The sequence below is a fragment of the Anser cygnoides genome, chromosome Z (assembly GCF_040182565.1).
Source record: "Anser cygnoides isolate HZ-2024a breed goose chromosome Z, Taihu_goose_T2T_genome, whole genome shotgun sequence".
NCBI classification, from domain to species: Eukaryota; Metazoa; Chordata; class Aves; order Anseriformes; family Anatidae; genus Anser; species Anser cygnoides.
In genome coordinates this window covers 80,894,919-80,915,956 of record NC_089912.1, presented here as the reverse complement: position 1 = coordinate 80,915,956, position 21,038 = coordinate 80,894,919, and the positions used below count along the sequence as shown (strand labels likewise).

The 21,038-nt window shown below is 43.8% G+C and overlaps 2 protein-coding genes across 3 annotated transcripts; one reads left to right on the top strand and one right to left on the bottom strand.

Annotated features, from left to right (window-relative positions):
- Positions 1 to 2,986: 2,986 nt before the first annotated feature.
- LOC125180340 (lysine-specific demethylase 9-like) lies at positions 2,987 to 6,225 on the bottom strand. Its single transcript, XM_066988586.1, has 2 exons — positions 5,559 to 6,225; positions 2,987 to 3,910 (listed from the first exon to the last, which is right to left on the bottom strand). Exons 1-2 carry the CDS (start codon positions 5,929 to 5,931, stop codon positions 3,837 to 3,839), a joined length of 447 nt encoding a protein of 148 aa, XP_066844687.1. The 5' UTR covers positions 5,932 to 6,225; the 3' UTR covers positions 2,987 to 3,836.
- On the top strand, positions 5,330 to 17,252 carry TMEM171 (transmembrane protein 171). 2 transcript variants are annotated; one of them, XM_048049859.2, is made up of 7 exons: positions 5,330 to 5,489; positions 6,264 to 6,364; positions 8,296 to 8,345; positions 11,741 to 11,868; positions 12,356 to 13,054; positions 14,372 to 14,513; positions 16,920 to 17,252. In XM_048049859.2, the coding sequence occupies exons 5-7, from the start codon at positions 12,427 to 12,429 to the stop codon at positions 17,134 to 17,136; spliced, it is 987 nt and encodes a 328-aa protein (XP_047905816.2). In that variant the 5' UTR covers positions 5,330 to 5,489; positions 6,264 to 6,364; positions 8,296 to 8,345; positions 11,741 to 11,868; positions 12,356 to 12,426; the 3' UTR covers positions 17,137 to 17,252. The 2 variants fall into 2 exon arrangements, with proteins under 2 accessions (XP_047905816.2, XP_047905815.2); XM_048049858.2 differs by lacking the exon at positions 8,296 to 8,345.
- The last annotated feature ends 3,786 nt before the right edge of the window (positions 17,253 to 21,038 follow it).

Below are 21,038 nucleotides of genomic sequence, written 5' to 3'. Positions count from 1 at the left end.
CTCACTCGTCAGTGGCCTGGATGAAGGGACAGAGTGAACCCTCAGCATGTTTGGTGATGACACAAAACTGTGAGGTGTGGTACACCAGAGGGCTGTGCCTGGGTGTACCTTTTGCAAGTCCCATTCAGAGAGACCTGGACAGGCCAGAGAGCTTGCAGTGACTTGCCTCCAATATATTCTCTATGTTCCACTTAAAAGCACCTCTCTGGAATAGTCAGGATTAGATTAAAAAAGGAGTAGTCTGGAAAACAGTTGGAGTAAACTTTGTTTAAAAGATGAGCAAGAAGACAGTGTTTCCCTCGAATCACACTCCTGTGCTATCCTCCTGGCAGCGTCTAAATCTTTCTTTGAATTACCTGGATGTTACAGTCACCAGGTACCTAAATGGCACCTCGCTTCAACTCTGGGTCTCCCCAGAGTTGGGCAGGGGGACACAACTTCAAAAGCAACAACAACCTGGTTACTTCACCCAGCCACAGTCCAGCATTATCCAGTTTAATCATTTCAAGTATATATAAGATCGCAGTTTAGATCCTAACTGAATCCCACAGACTAGGGACTCCCACATCCGTCCTAAATGTCCCAGCCACTGAGTTGCTACATGCAGGAAGAGAAGAGATCCACAGCAGCGTCAGGGAGCCTCAGCTGTCATTCCAGCACCAGAGGAGTTCGTGACTCCCCCAGAAAGGCTGGGAAGAGCGAGAGGGGAGAGGTAGGAAGGGGAGGCACCCCAAACGGAATGAAGATTCCCACTTGTACCAGGTTAAAAACATTGTTTAAAGAATACAGATTCATCTTTGTACCCCACTGTGTTTTCTACTGTTCTCCAGGCTTCAGCTCTGGCAGACGGGCAGCACGGCCACCAGTCGGGGTACAGGTGTCTGCAGCCAACACCTATGCCGACAGGTGCAGCACGTAGCAGCACGCACATGAAGGGCTGACCTTCATTTCCTCATCCCAGTGCCGTGACTCTTCAGCGCCACAGGTGAAGGGTTACCAACACTGCCAGCTGGAGGATCCGCCACACCCTTCTCTTAAAATCAGACACAAGCACGATAAGCAAACACGACAAATTAAGATGCAGACATGAGATACAGGACTACCTCTACAGGCCAAAACGAAGTTATTTGATTTTTAGTAGGGTCAACGTGTAACCTTTAATTAAATGACCTCTTCTCTCTAAATATCTTCATTTACAAACAGAAAAACTGAACTGAACTGTCACATTCACACACTTCTTAGAGGAACAGAGGGAAGGGTGGGAAAGAAGATTTATGGAGAGGCAGTGACAGACAGACAAATTATGAGCACTCCTGGCTTGCCCAGGCCCTGAAGAAAGCAGTCTTGTCAGTTTTGTTGTTGGGACTTTTCCAGTTCCTCCTGCAGGAGGGACATTCACAGGTGAATAGGGTGCATAGCATGAGCACAAGGCAGCAGCAGTTTGCTGCTGCTTTGGGAGAAGGGTGTCGATGTCAAATTCATCCCCCCACTTCCAGTGCAGCCAGCATGCTGCACTTTTCTGCAATTCTTTTGTAACTATCTGCCAAACAACTGCAGAAGAACAACTATTTCAGGGTTAATTAAGTTTGGTTCAAAAGCTTACTGGCTGTTGGCACCGATGCTTTTGTCCTCAGCCTATAAATTGACAATTCTAATTAAACAATTCTAATAAAACAAACATCTTTATATCCTTATATTTCTAAGTATAGCCCTTTTGAGTCTACCAGAACTTAAATAAACCAAAACACACAGTCCTTAGCTATTCGGGTGAGCTTCACAGTAACTATGCACGCTGAGTGCTTGCTGTGAACTGTCTGGACAGAACTCAATGGGAGTTGGAGAACTGGGTTTCCCTTGGCTTCTGTGCCATCATTTTGTTTGGTCCACACTGTCACAGTAAGCAAGTTATAATTTATAAAGTACAATTTGCTGCACATTACCTCCATGTGTTCTTCAACAGCTCTTGTTTCAAAGCATACCAATTAAAGGTCAGATTTCACTGAGACAAAGCAAGTAGCACCGGCCTTGATTCAAGGATTTTGTATGGTTTCAGAAAAACAGAACTGAAAAACTTCCAAGTGTGCAGTGAATTATAAACACAAGATGTTTCTCTAGTGGGTGCGTTCTCATCAAGCCAGATTAGAAAAGCCTGGACTCTCTCACCATGTTTTCAGACACCTAAATACGTTCTGCAGAGCATATTTAGTGTTTTGAATTGAAGCACAATCTCAGCACGTCCTGTATTTTGCACGTATAATCTCAAAAGAGAAAAGATTACTCCAACAGCTGTGATTTTTGTGACCAGTCTCATATTGCTCATAACAAATTAACTTCTCTTCTGCACTGTAGAATTTTAGAAGATGAAATATGCTTAACTTTCCTTACGGTACTTGTCTTCATTTCTAGAGATCATCCTCATTAGGCAATCGAAATCACGCAAATGACTTTGTCATTTATGTGTGTTAATTTAAAAATAAAAAATAAAAAAGGTCTGTGTGTAGCAAGTTAGTAATTTTAGTTTGTATTTCATTAGGTTATTGCTTTAATAGTTGCTTCCACCAGAACAGCCTTGACTAATTCCCAACCAATAAAATGTGAACAACTCTATTTCCCTGCTCATCATCCCAAAATGGTAATCTGTATTTTTGGTGCCTTCACTAGTGCTCCTGACTGCAGGCCTGGAAATTATGTCAAAAGCAATGATATTCTGGTAGTTCTGGGTTTCCTGTCACGCTCCAGCTGTGAATGCACTATAGCTTTCCATAGCCCTAGGACTGCTTTCTATGCCAGTCCAAAATACTTTATTTTCCCCATTAGCATCAACTTCTATAACCACTGTCTTTCTTACAACCATGTCCAGATTTATACAAACAACTCTCTCAGTACTTTCTGGTATAGGGAAAATCAATTTACCTCCATTTTTGCAAACATTACCACTTCGTATCCAGAAATAAAATATGCATAACTTATAACTAAACAGTTACTATGTGAAAAGCTAAAAAATATATATAAATAAATAAATAAAAAGATAAATTTATTCTTATCTTAAATCACAAGATATGGCTCAAGATTACAGTTTAATGACTATAGCCATATGACATGAATTCAAATCCACTCAATCCACTGAAAACTGAAATCAGGTTGAATCAGAATCTCACAAATGGAAGAATGGTATTCCTGAAATGACTTCTCTCATCATCGGTGTCAAATCTGGAGACCTAGCACTACGAGAAAACCAAGTGGAGGGTGGAGAAGAAAGGCTGATGTAAAGGTTTGGACAGAAATCTTGTTTGCATGTAGATGCTAAACAACAAGATTGCTAACTTTTGTCAAGAAGAGTGATTGTCTTTTCCTTTTTTTTTTTAATTAAAGAAAATAATTTAATAAATGTGAAATTCCTAATGTGTGTAAGGTTTGGTACAAGAAGTATTTACATAACAGGAAAAGGGAGAGATCTTATAGAACAAGTGATCCTCTCATTTAAGGATACCAGACAACTGAAGAAAGTTCAGCCTAACAAGACAGAAATAAGCACTACATAATTTATTATTATTACTATTGTTAAAGCTCTATATTGGACAACAATAGAACTAGAATCAGATAATAGAAAACTGTCACATAAACATAATTAATCTCCTTGTGCCAGTGTTGCCACACATTATAAAATAGTCTGACTGTGCATTTTGATGCTCCTTCTTTTTTTTCAAGACTTCAGCTTCCGCTTGTGTTCGTAACAAATGATGCTCACCTTCTTTTGTTTGTTTCAAGCCTTTTTCCTTTTATTTCTCCTTTACTGAAATACTTCACTCTTCACTGAATATAGAAATCATCACTTCCTAGTCTCTCCTTACCGTGGGATCCTTCACAACAGTGTCTGAGTTTTCACAACTGACCTTCAAGTCGGTGGCAGCTGAGTTGGGACATAAAAACATAGAAACAACAGAAGGTCAATAACATCCAGAAACCTACAACTCTAGAAAACTTGAAGCCTTCTACCCCATCCTTCTCACACCCCACATGTATTCTCAAACTTAGTAAGTCCCCAGTCTTTGACTTTTCACTCTTAGTTTTCCCTATTTTTAACCCAAATCCAGATCCGCTCCAAAAACATACATATCTCCCTTTCTCTCAGTGTTGTTATATAACAAAACTATCTCCCCGTCAAACAAGACTTTAACCATTCCCTTTCCATCCTGCCATCTATTTTCTATGCATCATTCCACCTTTCACTCTTCCTCTTGCTCGTCTCACTTTGACTCACATAAGACCAAGCTTCCCTTGCACCTCACTAGCTGCCAGTCTGGGCCTAACCAGTGGAGCAGCTTTAGTCCCATGGTCATTCAGGTCCAACCACAGCTCCATGCACTTACAAGTGGTACATCCCAACCTTATTCCCTTAGCTCCTTGTCCTCTTGCACAGCTACTCCCACTTTTCTTTACCTTTCCACCTAAGCCTGCTGTTCACTGTTGTGCTCTCATCTCTGCTGCCAAAGCCACCTTCCTCCTCCACGCTGCCGGCACCTAGGAAGCTGGAGGGAAAGCATCTCCTCACATTTCCACTGCCTGAACTGACTCACCACTGAAGGAAATCTCTTACTCCTAGGCTTGGCCTATCTTTAATGCCTTGCAACTTTCCCAGTGTGCAGAAGTGTTTGTTGTTTTTGTTTGTTTGTGTTTTTGTTTTTTGTTTCTTTGTTTGCTTGCTTTAACTATAGAATCCTACTGAAATGCCAAGGGTAGGCAGGAGGAGCAGGAAACGTGGCATCACCTTGTGTCACCTTCAGCAACACCAGGCACATCCAGACCATGAAAAGCAAGGGGAATCCTGCTCAAAACCCAACGTCTCAGGTCAAGGACACACAGAAGGCTGTGACCAAAGGGATCCAGAGATGGCAGGTGTGGCGCAACCCTCCCGAGAGCAACACTCATCGGCCTCACCCCAAAACCACCCGTATTTCGGGTGTGCGCCAGACCCGGGCCACGTACGCAGGGCTGTGAGGGGCCAGCGGCACCCGCACGGCGGCAGGCCGGCCGGCCGGCTCCCCTCACAGCCGGGCAGCAAACACACCGGCGGGCTGCGGCCGGTTTTGGGAAGCCCATCCCGGATGGATCCCCTCCGGCCGGCCTTCAGCCCCGGCCGTCACCTCACAGCCGCGGGGCGGCTGACATGGCGTCGCCTCCCGCCTCAGCCTCCTCACGCCCCGGAGCGCTGCCGGACGCCCCTCAGGGCTGACAGGAGAAGCCCAGGTCGACCGAGGGGCGACGCCGGCCAGCGGGCGGGGCGCTCGGCACCGGGGGAGGCGGGGACGAGGAGGCGGTGCCGCCGCAGCAGCCACCAACAGCAGCACCACCGCCGCCGCGCCCCTGGCCCCTGGGCGGCTCGGCTCAGCCCTGCCCCGCGCCGCTGCCGCCCAGGTGCGCGGAGCCGGGCGCAGGTGCTTAAATAGCGGCGCTGGCTGAACCACGGCAGCTGTCCGCGGGCCGGCCAGGTAAGGGGCGCTGGGAAGGAAGGAGGGAGCGAAAGAAGGAGCGAGCGAGCTGCCGGCTCTGCCCCGCACCTGCCGCGCCGCCATGTCGGGGTGCTGCTGCCGAGAGAGCGAGCGGGAGGGCGCGAAGATGGCGGGTGGTCCCCGCGCTGAGGGGAGGGGGGGCTGGGGACGGTGCCGCGGGGCAGAGCGGCGGCTCCGGAGGAGGGTGTCGGAGGAGGTCTCGTCCTCCTGCTGACCTCCGTGGGGCGGGTGTGCGGGGTGTTGTGTCACCCGACAGCCGCCGGCTGTGCTGCTGTTGTCGGTGTGGGTCTGGCTCCCTTCGGGTGAAGGGTGGAGGCGATGGCTGGTCCTCTGCGCGTCGCTTTTGTAGGGCGGTGGTGTCCTGGAGTAACAGAGAGGCTCTTCTGCTGCTCCCTGGAGAGCCTGGGCCTGCCTGTCTCATGCAGGGACCTCTGGGCCTGCGGGAGGATGGGGAATTATCACATAGCCCTGTGCGAATTACGCTGCTCTCCGTGCTGGTGGCATGGGGTTGGTGAGGAGGCTTCTCCTGTGAGGACCAGCTCGCCCCGGGCAGGCTCGCTGCCACCTGGCTCTCGCTGCTACATGCACGAGCTGCGCTTTCAAGGCATCGTCCTGCCCCTCCGAGATCCTCTGTGGCTTGGAGGAGAGCCTGGCTGACAGGCTGGAGTACGAGGTGGGGTCTTTGGTGGGATGGTGCTTTTCCTGAACGGAGTAGAGCTTAATTGCTTTGTCCATGTGTTGGTTGTGTTTTAGTGCCCACGGGCAGCATCAAGAAACTCAGACAGGAAGGCTCTGGACAGCTTGTGGAGTCTTAGGTCGTCTCGATGGTCACAAGCATATCGCCTCAAAGATCTGTAAGTCTCCTTGCCTGTGCCTTTTGTCACTCAATGTCGATCAGATCTGTGGGACAGATCCTCCCAGAACTTTACATAAACTGCTCTGCCTTGTGTTATGCGTCTGAAGAAAGTCACCTCTGGTTTTAATTGTGTGCTTGGGCCTCACCTCTATTTATTTTCTACCTAGTCTCCCTACTGGTGAGAAAACAAGAGCTGCTTTACCCCAGCTCCTGTGTGCTGTGAGTGTTCTGTGTAAAAAAGAATCCTACCTACCAGGGATCCTTCAGAGTTGTTGCTGAATATGGGTTTTATCCTCACTGTCTGCGTGGCACCCAACCAGTCGTCTGCTGAACTGGTCTGCAAATGTCTGTTTGTGGCCATGCGCCCTTCTGGGATCCTTGCATCCAACCATGGCATCAGTGCAAGGACCCCTTCCCTACCAAAAAGGATCGGGTATTCGATCCTTTATATCGGTATATCGGTAAAAGGATTCTATTCTAATCATTTTTTCCCTGTAGCGCACAGGGATCGTAGCTGGCAGCTTCTTAAAGGAGTGTAGTTGTCTGGCACAGGATAGAATCCCTGACACTTTCTCAGTTTGTGGTGAGAAGGATCCCTGCTGCACACGTGCCTGGAGACTGTCAGGATTATCCTGTTTTCTGTAACTTCCTACTGCAGGTGTTTTCCAGCACTCTTCCAGACGCTTAGTCCTATCCCACCTTCAACACTCAGAACTAACAACGCAGTGTTACCCTTCTTATATTGTGAGCTGGTATAATCATTTTGTCAACTCATATTGGTAGAGTTTCTGTCTGTGACATCCACTGAATGCTTGGAGATTGTTTTGTGCATCTTTTAAATTCTGAAAATCCTTCTTCTTGGATGTCAGATGTTATGTGAGATGAGAACAACGTTGGGCACTAATTACTCTGCGTATATATGAGAGCAAATTGGTTAGATTAGCATCTGCAAACTTGCTAGTGCTGGTAGTGTTATTGTTGCTTGATAGTAGGAAACTGAAAGTACTATCAGGCTAATTGGCATTTGCCCTTACCTACACAAGTGATTAAAAATTGTGTTGGGGTGAGCGGGTGGTACATGGGGGGTGGAAAAATGTGGTAAACTCCAATTTACTTTAGGTTGACCAGCTGTGCTCACAGAAAGATAGTTCTGCTGACTGTCAAGAGTGCAGTTTGGGGGACATACTGTATGTAAATGGAGAAGTGAGTTATACAAGGAGTGAGAGGCAAAGGAAGAAGAAGGAGAGAGCCCTCTGGAGTTGTGACATGGAAGTTAAACTGAATAAAGTTGGGAGGTTTTCCCTCCAGTTAGTTTGTCCTATCAGGATTCATGGTTTTACTAGAAACCAGAAGGAAAAAACATAGAATGACAGTGGCGACTTTGCAGGAGGAGGTCAAAATTGGAATTAGGGGTGAAAACAGTTAAAAGGAAAATATCTGAAAGAGATGGCTTCTGAGTCCATTGGAAGTTGCTGTTGTGGACAACAGCTAAAAGGGTTAGATATTGTAGTTCTTAAATAATTGTATAAACTAGACCTGGTCATAGAATCATTAAGGTTGGAAAAGACTTACAAGATCATCTGGTCCAACCATCCCCCTACCCCAGTATCACCCACTAAACCATGTCCCTAAGCACCAGGTCTGACCTTTCCTTGAACACCCCCAGGAACAGTGACTCCACCACCTCCCTGGGCAACCCATTCCAATGTCTGACTACTCTTTCTGAGAAGAAATGTCGCCTAATTTCCAACCTAAATCTCTCCTGGTGCAACTTGAGGCCATTCCCTCTTGTCTGAAGAGCGTGGTCCTTGTGCATGAAAAGATTTGGGTGCATTTGCAAGTGAAATAGCAGAAATGGGGCCTACTCTGGGAGACATAAAACAGAGAGATGGAAGTGTTTTAATTCTTCCAATGTTTTTTTTCTTTTAGTCCTCAGTTCCTGAATTCATGACTGCATGAGGATATCAAATTTCATATGGGTAAGGGAGAGTAAGCTTATAGCCCTGGTGTTTGCAGTAGAAATCTTAGAAAACTTGAACTCTGAAGGGTCAAACAGAAAGCAACATGTCCCCTTTTTAGAATCAAAATTTGTATTTTTAAATTCTTTGACTCATCCATAATGTGAAAGTTGTATCACAAGCGTTACATGCAAAAATTACGTTATTTCCTGTTCTGTATACCTGTCATAGGCCAGACTTACAAGAGGATAAAGCACTATATCATTCAAGTTAAGCTCATAACCAGACTTCCTTTACAAGCCATGTTTCCAGTTTCTCCTTCCTTCATACTTAACTGTCTCTACCCTGTTGAATTTTATGCCAGCAGTTTCTGACCTGTTATTTCATGTCTGCTTTCAAGCTAGGGGTAAATAGGAAGTGAAGACCTCCCTGTGTCAATATGATACCTAATCTTGTGGAAGTATTTCAAACACATAGTCAATATAAGCCTTGCTTCTGTCTTAAAGTACTTCTTGAAACACAAGAAATATGGCTTAATCTTTCATTGGGTTTACTATTAAAATTTGGTGGTAGCACAAATGAAAATTAGTCTGCCCTTGGATTTTGCAGCATAAAATCTGTGGCTTTCATCTTCAAAGCCACAACAGGCTGTTCTGAATGTTCCTTCTTTTGTGGCCTGAGAGAATTAAGAAAATATGCACATGCTTCATTTCTAATGTGTGTTTTAACTTAATCTCATAACAACAAGATTAGTGGAAGAGAAACAGGCACTGTGTTGGAGCAAAGAGAACAAACCTCTAGATTTTTCTTTTTAAAGACTAAACACTTGATTATTTTTTTTCCACTTCACATTGTTTCCTTTTGTCCTAATTTTCTTGTACTTATTTCCATATTTTCTTCCCTAAAGGGAATTGCAAAGAAAGCATTCAGACTTTTCTCTAATTATAGTGTATTGCTGTTATAATGGTTAATGTGCCTCAACAGAAAAATATCTCAAGACAGTTGTGTCTAAAACTGGGCTTTGCGTGTTCTTGTATTTCAGAGGCCATTTACTCAGTTTAGTATCCTTGTAGGTCAATAACTCTGAACCAGCTCAAATCAATTATGAAAATGAGGAAAAATTCCACTCATCAGGGAGTGTAGGTAGTTATTAGGGAAAAAAAAAGGTAATTTAGGAAGGACCAGTGAAATTGAGGAAAGAGTGACCAACCTAATTATTTTCTCTGTTCGTAAACAGATCCTTCAAATTGACTCCAACTCATGCAGTATTAGAAGTATGCTTGGGTAAAGGTCTTCAGTTTGAAATCTATCAAGATTTCTTTATTCTTCTTTTCTTACCCTTACTGCCCCGCATAGCTGCTTTTTCCAAAGTGAAGTCATGAGTAACACTCCTATAATACTCAGTACTATCAAGGCATCAAAAGCAGTGTGGCCAGTAGGATGAGGGAGGTGAATTCTTCCCCTCTGCTCTCATGAGACCCCCACCTGGAGTCCTGCATTCACATCTGGGGCCCCCAGCACAGGGGCTGACATAGAAATATTAGAATGAGCCCAGAGGAAGGCTATGATGATCAAGGGGCTGGAGCACCTCTCCTATAAGGACAGACTGAGAGAGTTGGGGTTCTTCAGCCTGGAGAAGAGAAGGCTCCAGGGAGACCTTAGAGTGGCCTTTCAGTACCTAAAGGGGGCCTACAGGAAAGCTGGGAAGGGACTCTTTGTCAGGGAGTGTAGGGATATTACAAGGAGTAATGGCTTTAAACTAAAAGAGGTTAGATCTAGATTAGATATAAGGGGGAAATACTTTGAGAGTGGTGAGGCACTGGCACAGGCTGCCCAGAGAAGCTGTGGGTGCTCCATCCCTGGAGGTGTTCAAGGCCAGGCTGGATGGGGCTTTGGGCAACCTGGTCTGGTGGGAGGTGTCCCTGCCCATGGCAGGGGGTTGGATCTAGATGGTGTTTAAGGTCCCTTCCAACCCAAACCATTGTGATTCTATGATAAGGGAGCCCCCACTTGCAGTTTTTCAAACCATTCATAGTAAAGGGAAGTTATTCTCAGAATAGGGAAGAAATACTTAGCATAGCTTATGAATGAACTGACCAGAGTAATGGGCTTCATTGAGGCATGTCCCTTACTTACGCTGTTTGAGATAGCCAGTCAGGAGACTGTTTCCTGCAGTGGTCATCTTGCTGCTGTGGAACAGCCTGTTTCCTTGCCCTTCAGGTCTTGTGCTCACTGTGCCTTGTCACCAGCATGCTCTCTGCCTTCTCCCATGCTGCTAGAGGTCCTGTTTGATGTTCAGCAGATCTAGTAACTTCGTTTGTATATCTGTTCACCCCTTTCTTTAAGTGGGATTCTGCTCTTACAAGTCATTAAGTAAGTGACTCAATAGATTGCCTTATATTGCAGACAGATAATTAGATAATTATGTATTTGAGTGACTAGTGGGTTTTATGGTTATGTTTTGTTTTCATCCCAGTGGGGCATTGCAGTTACTGGGGAGTGACATGGAGCTTGTTGTGGCTGACACATGTTCAACAGTTTGCTTCTAGAAGTCACAGAATATGTTGTTTTTCTTGTGGAGTAGCTGTTGAGGCATATGTAAGGAGGAGTCAGTCTAACTTAACTTGTAGCTTCCAGTTGTCTCAGTTTGTAGCAGGGCACTAGAAACTGGTAGAGGAGATGCTGAAGGTTAACTGAAACAGCGAATTAAACCAGTTACCTGCTTCCATTTTTGACAAACTGCTCCAGTCTGATGTCCCTTGTGATATTTCCAAGTCACAGACAAAGCCTGTCCTGGAAGACTACTGGTGCAGGGAAGAGAGCAGTGTTGAAACACTGCAGTATGGGCAGGGTTAAGTACCTCCTGCTCTCCGAAGGAGACCGTTTTCTCATGGTGCCTCTGAACTTGCTATTTTCCAGTCTGAAATTCCCCTTGGTTTCAGGTTAGCTCTTGATTGATGGTAGCTGCTTGGACAGAGATCTCAGTGGTTGCAGCTATCAATCTGATCCCTATGTCAGAGCGGTACAAACTTCCCTGTTAGTAATGACATAAGTAAATTTTTTTCTAGAGCTCACTGGATGGCACTCTGTCCTAATTTTTAGTCAGGCTTTCCCTGCTCTGGTATGTCAACATCAGCAGATTTGTTGTCTGTATGCACAAAACTGTTACTGGCCTCAGCACTAACTTCTGTATTCTGGTTACTTCTGAATCTGAACTCCCACAGGCTGATAGGTCCAGAAGCCTTCTGGGAGCCACCTTTGTTATTTCTTTTTAAAGCTTTCTTGGAGTATAGACAAAGGATTCAGAAACAAGGAAAGCTGAAAGGAAGTGTGGGAGCGATACACGTACCAGCTCTGGTTATGGAATCAGTGAAACTTGAAGTACAATCTTTAACATGGCTTTTTTTCACTTTCAGAACGGAACCAAAAATCCTCTGTGTACTTGCTCTTGTGGTTATGTAGGACAGCAAGGTGACTTACGGAGAGAAACTGCAAAGTCTCTAGTGGCTGTGGAAAAAGAAACAAGATGTACATGCTTTAAAAGGTATGTATTAGAAGATTTACTCAGTTAAAAAAAAAAAAAGGCCAGTAGTCATCTAAACTCAATTTCATTAAGGTTGTTTCTTTCAACACTTGCCACTTCCTACCATATGCTACAGAAGTTTCTCCTGGCTTTGTGTTCAGGGGGAAGTTAACCACACCTTGTTTCAAGTATTCATTCTCTGATATCAATGTCCCCTTAATCATAAGACTGTATTTCTAAAGAAACAGTTCATTAGTTGTACATCCACAATTGTGGGGTGTTACAGTTGTTTTCAGTGTAACTCTAAAGTAAGTTTTGACCTGTTGTGTGTATTCAATGGCAACAAACTTTATTAGGCCCTTTATTCCATGACAGCATTACTGCAAAACAGAAAATATACTAAAAGCATGCAATTCAAATAGGTTGAGTAGCAAATGTAGCAGTAAACATTATGTATCTAGTCCTGCTATTTTTTCTTCTTTTGATTTGTGTATTTTCATGTTTACAGATCAACTGTAGTTTTCTGTCACTGAATGCCAACAGGAAAAAAAAAAATCTGCTTGAGGAGATTCTGTTGTAATGTATCCAGTGGCTGTTCCTGCACCAGGAGGTGAAGGAAATAATGGACAACATGAGAAACTTACTTTTTTCTTTTTTCTTTTTGGAGCAGTCTTTCTCTGTGCTGGATTTCTGCTTTCAGTCTTTATTCTACAATCATGCCCATATGAAACCTTTAGTGACTGTAATGGGGTTCTTAAGGCTTCTGGGCCTGTGCTGGCTGTAACTGGCTTAGTTTTTCTTTTATTGGCAAGATCAAGGGCCAGGCTGTATATAAGACAAAGACAATTGCAAAATGAGCAAGTATACAGCCTTGTTTTCTGTCGAGGGAGCTGTCAGTTTGCCCAGTTTCTCATCTTTGGATTCCTATTTTTGACGAGTGGAATGCTAATTAGTATCCTGGGCATTTGGGTTCCTGGCTGCAGCCCTGGTTGGCACACTGTACAGCTCAACCAGACTAGCAGTTCTGATGTGAATCTCCAGGGTTGTGGATTCCTGTCGCTTCAAATCGTGGGGCCTTTGATTGTGTTTACTGGGTTGTGTTTCTTTGTGATAGCTCATGTTAAAAAACAAAACTTCAATCTCAGCCAAGAATCTTTTGAAAATGAAGAACATCCTCAGAGCCCTGAATCTTTACAAGTTACAGTAGGTGGGTAAATGTGTGAACTTCTAATTTGAGCTCGTTTTCTTTCCACTAATGGTTTACTTATTTATGACTATTACTTGTTTGGGCTATAGGCATGTTGTTTCTGTTATGTCCAAACAGACAAAGTGGAGTCTTAGAGTTTAAGTCGCTATGTCTTTTGTTTTCTGTACTATCACTTCAGTTACCTTTTTCACAAGGAGAAAACCTCTTTTGGCATTAAAAGCAGCACCTGATTGTCTATGCAAAAGAAACCACATAGGCTGGCACAAATGAATCTAATCTCACTTCCTTTCCCAAAGAGTGTAGCTGAGAGTGTAAATCACAGGTCTAATGACTTCTGTGACTATATTTGAGACTCATTTTAGCCTGGAGATCTGAACCCCCTAAGCAGGAGAGTGATTCATAAGTCTTGTATTGTATTTCCCTGAATAATGGCCAGATCTTGCAATTAATCTCTGACTGATGAAAGGTGCTTCTGTTAATTGCAGAATATACTGTGTTTAATTAGTTTATTAGGAGGAAATGCTGTCCTGAGTATCACCCTGCTTTTAAAACCCCATGAATACATTGTATACATAGGTTATTCTGATAACTCTGTAGTTCTCAGGAAGGATTAATGGATTAATCATAGTATTGCTCAACTGTAGTCTGACAGGACTTGAGGTCCATTATGCACAACTTATTTTATTAAAAAAAAATCCTCAAATATGAAATTGGTAGATATGCTACACAGTACATTTAATACTGACTTACTTATCTGTAGCTTTGTGGTACTTGTGTTAATAGTGTGCCTGAGTAACTTGGTAGGGAAACTGTCAAGGCACTCAAAATCCACATGAAGTAGTAATCAGAACCATTCATGACTTGAATACTTTTGTTATAGCAGTGAAATAGATATGGGCAGATTCATAAAACTTCTGTTTTAGATACATGAGAAAAAACTGAATGCTTGTCTACCCTTAAATTGAGTCAATGATAACTCTGGGCTTTGTACTTCCAGTTTCTGAAGATAGCCAACAGTAAAGACGTTTATCTCATAGCTAGAAAACCACCCAGTGGAATTTTCTAAATGAATTCTTCCATCTATGAATATGCTATGTCTTCAATTGGAAACAGTATTATCCCAAAATGTATCTACAATGTATTTCTGCAGCTCAGAATGTAACAATCTATATGTAGTGTCACTGCACTCTACATTAAAAGGTAGACAAGTAAAAATACTGTAATTTCAAAGACAGGAAATGTTCTAGGATACATTTAGAGGGAAAAAAAAAGGATGCTTATTTTTTCAGAGACAGTAATTTGGTATTTTTTCCCTAGGTGATGCAATAATGGTATTCCCACCACCTCCACCACCTTATTTTTCTGACCCTATGTCACCGACTGTGACACACTGTCTTATGTCAAGTGGCTTGCCTGCAAGTGAAAATCCTCCACCATACCACTCTATCTTCAACGATGGGTAAGACTGTTTTCTTGTCTGTTTTTGGAAATGACATTTCTCAAGGTGTTCAACACGTTCTTAAATAACTGTAAATTAACTCTCTCTGCTAGGCACTATAAAGTTTTCTACTCTGTTGCTTAACTTATTTCAGATACCTTATTTACTGGCACAGAAATATCCTACTATAAAAGAGGAATTGGGAGTCACACTACCAAGTATATTCCATAAGGGTTAATTTTTTTAAGTTTATTAATGAAACGAACTTGTGACAAAATCTTAAATCGGTGGCCTTATTTAGCTATTGCTAGATCAGATTTCTTCCATAAACAGTCCAAGAGAAGGTGACCCTGCCAGACATTAGGAAGCCTCTGTAGAACCAGTGTGATGAACACTTCATGACTCCCATCCAGAGGTCCCATGACCTTGGGAGTGCCACTTGCATGTGTACTGTGCTCCCTGTGACTCTTAGTTCACTGCCTTGTGGAAAGGCCCTTGCTGGTCTGCCCTGTTCCTGCTGTGACAGCGTGGTGAGGCAGAAGGATACCTTGATACCGTGGAAGAAGAGCAGGAGACTACAGGGAGCTTTAAAGCGAGGCTGCAATGCCAACTTCATAACAAGGTGTTGTACCTTCCCCATGTAGCTACTCCTCTATGCCCTGAGTAGAGCGTGATTTGCTAGATGCTGCCACCACCAGGCTTAGGTAGCAAGAATAGTTGGCTGATTGAAGAGTCTCCTGCATTATACACGTTTTCAGGGACATCTCCCCCTGTGGCTTAGAAGCAGTGGGTTGCTATCAAGGGTGAAAGAGGTTACTGTAAGGCCACATACCAGGAGCCTCGACTAGGTCTGGCCAAAAGCTAGATACCATATACCCAACTTATTCTCAGGCCCTTGATGATCCAGGACTGAGGAGGTTTTACCCTTTGGAGGGGCCGATGAGTTTGGTTTTAATCTGTGGGTCAGTAGCTTGAGTGAGGCTTGTTCAATGGGATGACTCTAGTCTACAAGACTATGCCCAATATGAAGCACCATCACTGCAAGAGTCCCTGTCTGCCTAGCTCTGTCCACATGGTTGTAGTTGTTGAGTGATTGCTCTACCAGCTTTCCACTGTACTCCAGATTTCTCTGCTCACATGATGTGGTGAGTTCCATGACCAGCTGTATTAGCTGTGTGTCTGATATCAATTACATCAAAATTCTTCTATCTTCCCCTGAAGCAAGCAAGCACAAACCCTTTTCATGTCCAAAGACCTAAGTGCCACAGAGGAGGAGGAGGCTTGTGTTAGAATGGTGCTTACTTCTTCCTGCTTATCACACTGTGAAATTGTGTCAGTGGCTTCTTTCTCCTCTAAACATACATATTCAATGGACAAGAGGGAATGGCCTCAAGTTGCACCAGGGGAGGTTTAGGTTGGAAATTCTGAGACATTTCTTCTCAGAAAGAGCAGTCAGGCATTGGAACGGGTTGCCCAGGGAGGTGGTGGAGTCACCGTCCCTGGGTTGTGTAAGGAAAGGTTGGATGTGGTTTAGTGGATGATATTAGTGATAGCGGGACAGTTGTACAAGATGATCTTGGATGTCTTTCTCAACCTTGATGATTCTATGAATGCTGTTACTGGAGATGAGGTGACTATGCTCAGCGTTCCCGTACCACATGCGGAATTGGTGGGGATACGGATGTACACACAAGTACAAGTTGGCTCTGGGAGTAAGGCGTAAAGAATGAGGAGTTCTTCCCTTTTCTTGGGAAGCAGCTGAAGCAATATGCTGAAGGCCACCTCCAGGGTGAGATGAGCAGCGTACTAGAACAGTGTGGGTGCAACCAACTGGCATCTAGCTGTGACGGTTAGAGGAAAGCAGTGACTACTTGACCGCTCTCCTTGACTTTCACAGAACTTAGTAGTCTGGTGTACAGTTGCTTCTGTTTCTCTGGCTCTGAGCAGGAGTGCTACTCCTTATGTCTTAACAGGTTGCTGGAAGACTTACAAAAATTCAAGTTTCCTTTCATTTAAGGTCTCAAACTGCTAGAGATTGCTATTTTAGTGATGCCACTCTAAGTCTAGTAACAGTCTTTCATAAAAGAAGAGGAGAATAGACTGATAGACTGCAGAAAGGAAGATACATTAGGAGCAAAGGATCAAAAGATTTAGTAAGATTGCCCTGCCAAAACCAGCTAATACCCGTAAGCCAGGCTGTGATGTGAATTAGAAAGGAGCTTGTTTGCCCTTCCATCTGAAGTAATAGAATTTTTGAGTCATAATGTAGCAGCACATTGAGTGAAATCCTAATGCCTATATAAGTTCTTTGCTTCAGGGGTTTTTAGGGAGTGTGCATACATGTATGTTCATGTAAGTCAAGAGTAATTTCACTTTTCACTTGGTATAGAGAAATGAGCTATATTAATATGCTGTTTTGTTTTACAGAGCACAGCTTGCAGATGATGATAGAACAGTTGCTGCTAGAGACTATGAAGCTATATGTACAATTTCTGGATGCAGTTCACCTTCAGATATCTTACCAATGCTGTCTCTCTCCTCTGAATCACCTCCAGAATATGAAGAAAATGTGTTAGTAACAAGTAATGAATATTCTCTATCATCTTCATCTGTTTCCTTAGCCACATCGTACACCAGCTCATAGAGGACTGTCAGCTAGATTTCATTTTTAGATGAAATTGTACACTCAGATTTATGACTTTTGACTCAGATTTATGACTTTATGACTATTTACATTTTCTAATAAAAGCAGTAATAGTGGCTCGGTCTGATCTTTTCATTAACAAGAACAAATGATGAGTTTCTGTTCCAAGAAATGCAAGATAATGCTGGTCTTCTGAATGAATATTATGAAGTGATTTAGTTTACTGCAAGAATAGAATGATAAATGTTCATCTTGTTATGCTACAGCTTCGGTTTCTATATTTAGTTCTTTCTATAATGGAGGCAGTAAGTAGAGACAAACTTCTTTTAATTACATCTGTTTGGAGCGTCAAAGAAGAAATCATTGAGAAATACTTCTATTTCTATTTTTGTGTAACTTTTGCGGAAAATACTTCCTTGCAGTCACTAACTTTGTTTTCTGAGAGCATCGCCCATAGGAGTCTTTAAGATGGGGAGCTAATACATTATAGAGAACTTAAGTGGTTACTTTTTCATCTGCCTAGTAACAAGCCCTACATAGTTTAATTTAGACCCTCTCTGGTCCTTATGTAAGTATAATCCCCCTGAAAATCAGTTTTTAGCCAGCAGTTAAGAGCCCTGAGGCAAGACTGAGGATAGTTAATAAGCTGTCAGTTTAACTGTGGTAATGACTGACTTCAGGGGGATTATACCACTATTAAATGTCATCATTTATGGTTTATACAAGTAGTACTGATTAACTTTGTGAGAGTGAGTATTTTCCAGGAGCAGGCATTATTTACCAGCTAATGTGAGAGATGCTGTTTCATGGAAATGCATAGAGCATGTCTTTAACTGACACAGCTCTTTCCTGACCTTTCAGAAATGCAGCCTTGCAGCCCTCTTTTAGCTCATCTGTCTGTAATTGAAATGTTTGCTTGTAGGAGATGATAATTCACAATGGAGTTGCTTCTGACCTTTGTGTTTTGACTTGACATGAAACCTGTTGTAACCTTTCAGTTTGAGAAAAAGAGACCTGAAATGGAAGGTGCCAGTGTTTCTTTTTGGGCTCCACTCAGTGTGGTGTAGTGGTTTTTCCCTGGCTGGGCAGCTGAACTATACCACAACTGCTCTTTCATTCTCTCTCCTAAAAGGAAAAGGGGGAGAAAATACAATGGAAATGGCTCAGGCCTTGACATAAGGATAGGGAACATCACTCATCAATTATCATCATGGGCAAAAGGGGTTCTGCAGAGGGAGATGAATACAATGTATTGCCCATCACTAGTAGACTAGAACAGTGTGAAACTAAATGCAAACTACAACCACCTTCTCTTCAGCAACCTTCTTCTACCTCCTGTCCTCAAGCAGTGTAGATGAATGAGGGCTGTGGTCAGTCCCTGAAACTTCATCTCCGCCACTCCCTCACGGTCCCTCTCTGCCCCTGCTCCACGCGGGGTCCCTCCCACGGGATGCCGTCCTTCCCGAACTGAGCCTGCGGGGTTGCCCACAGGCAGCAGCTCTCCAAGAACTGCTCCCACACGGCTCCGTACCACGGGGTCCATCCCCCAGGAGCAAACTGCTCCAGCACGGGTCCCCCACGGGCGGCAGCTCCCCCCAGACCCCTGCTCCTGCGGGGGCTCCTCTCCACGGGCGGCAGCTCCGGCCCGGGGCCTGCTCCTGCGGGGGCTCTCCATGGGCCGCAGCCTCCTCCAGGCCACATCCACCTGCTCCACCGGGGGCTCCTCCACGGGCTGCAGCGTGGAGATCTGCTCCGTGTGGGACCCATGGGCTGCAGGGGGACAGCCTGCTCCACCAGGGGCCTCTCCACAGGCCGCAGGGGAACTGCTGCTGCCTGCCTGGGGCACCTCCTGCCCTCCTGCTGCACTCACCTGGGGGGCTGCAGGGCTGCTTCTCGTTCCTCACTTTCAGCTGCTGTAGCACACCATTTTTCCCTTCCTTAAATCTGCTCTCCCAAAGGCCCAACCAGTGCTGCTCCCTGGCTTAGCTCTGGCCAGTGGTGGGTCCCTTTTGGAGCTGTCTGGAGCTGGCTCTGGTTTGACATGGGGCAACTGCTGGTCTCTGCTCACAGAGGCCACCCCTGCAGTCCCCTTCCTACCAAAACCTTGCCACGTAAACCCTATACATGTGGTAAACTTTACCAGTGTTAAAACATCTTGCAAGAGTGGTCTCTGTCTTGTTCAGCTGAGTCCCTAAACACTTGCGTGCTGTGGGACCCCAACCAAACAGGATTTGTTTTCTACCCTGATGAATTTCAGGGAACCTGAGTGTAACAGAATGCTAAGCTTTGAATTAAGCACTCAAGTTCCCTCCTGTGCCTAGGGAAAGGCAATTGCCTCGTATTTCCTATGACCATGCAGAGTTCTCACCAGCAGAGTACTTCAGGGAGATATTTAGTAACTCCTACATTTGGCCATTTATTTCCACCTTTGTGTCATCATTCTGTGTCATGCTGGGGCAGCAATTTTTGCAGCAACACACACACACAAAAAAAAAAAAATGACGTTGGGGAGGTACATTTAGCCAGCAACAGGGCTGAAAACCAGCCAGTGAGGGAGGTGTACTTAGCCAGTGACAGAGCTAAGGGAGTTATACATGCAGAGTAATGACCAAGCACAGCACAGAGAGAGTTTTAATATGTGGACCTTGGTTACACTGGTATGACTCAGCCATGGGACATGTCCACGTGAAGAAGGGGAGCCACAAAGCCAGCAGGTTGTTTAGTTCTTTCCTCCTTCCCTCAATTTTTTTAAAGTAGTGAGTTTTTAAAGGACACTATTCCTCAAATGCCTTCTATAATCCAAGCTATCATCTAATGTCTTACTGTTTGTTTGTTTGTTTGTTTGTTTGTTTTTTAATTGTGTTTCTATCCTGTTTCTTAACAGTGGTGCCCACTGCCCTGTGTGACTTGTGCATACAAAATCCTGTGTGTGTCAAAGGAGCTTGTCTCTGGGTCTGTCATGATGTTATATAGTGAGTACAGAAGATGAGGTATTTTACCTTAAAAATCATGTGCAAACAAAGGCCCATGTTGGCTTTTTCCTGTTGTTTGAATTACAAATGAATACTCACTCATTCCCTTAGAATGTTAAAAATCAAAGAGTGATTAATCTAAACAGACATAAATCTTTAATATATCTTTTTTTTTTTCTTTAAAAGATACAGGCGACATCTGATTGCTAACTGTAGTTACTAGCCTTTTGTGCTCTCTACAACTTGCTCAATCAGTTTTTCCCAAGATGTATCCAAGAGACCACGTACATCAAGTAAAGTATGTTAACCCTGAACTGAAACATAATCTTCCTTCAAGGTTATTGTGTTTTGATCTTCTACTATAGATCCTGTGTGGATCACTTTATTTGTAAAAAGCACACCTTGTGGAAAGCTGTTGGCCTGGCTCTTCAGCGTCAGCTGAATCCACCTTGAATTTCTTGGGAGGGGTAGGTTTACTTACCTTTTAAAATGAAGCTTGTAAACAGAATTTCCTTGTGTATCATCTTGAAAAGATGCCTAGTGAATAGTTCATCTTGCAGCTGTGCAAGCACCTTCTATTTTTGGCTTGGATTGTCATTCCTTTAAAATTCACTCCATAACTTGCTCAACACTGACAGCTAACCAGGCCAGGGTAAGAGTATTTGCTTACTGTGTTGTCAAAATCCATTTCAGCAAGGTCAGAAAAAGTGAGTAAAACGCTGGCAGATCTTCATCTACCACTGATGGCTACCACTGCATGAACAGCATTTGTGGGAGTAATTTTTGATGGGGGGAGTAGAAGTGAAATGCCTATATTATAAAGGAAGCAACACCTTGTAAAACTATAAAAGTAGCTTAAAACAATACTGAATAGCATTTTTATTGAGGAAGTGACATACTTTACTATCACACTAATGGTGTTATAACCCC

Coding starts and splice junctions, on each gene's coding strand:
- TMEM171 (XM_048049858.2), top strand. CDS start 12,427: ATGTATCCAGTGGCTGTTCCTGCACCAGGAGGTGAAGGAAATAATGGA. Junction 13,055..14,371: donor ATCTTTACAAGTTACAGTAG/GTGGGTAAATGT, acceptor TTTTTTCCCTAG/GTGATGCAATAATGGTATTC. Junction 14,514..16,919: donor CACTCTATCTTCAACGATGG/GTAAGACTGTTT, acceptor TTTGTTTTACAG/AGCACAGCTTGCAGATGATG.
- LOC125180340 (XM_066988586.1), bottom strand. CDS start 5,931: ATGAGACAGGCAGGCCCAGGCTCTCCAGGGAGCAGCAGAAGAGCCTCT. Junction 3,911..5,558: donor CCGACATGGCGGCGCGGCAG/GTGCGGGGCAGA, acceptor GTCCCAACTCAG/CTGCCACCGACTTGAAGGTC.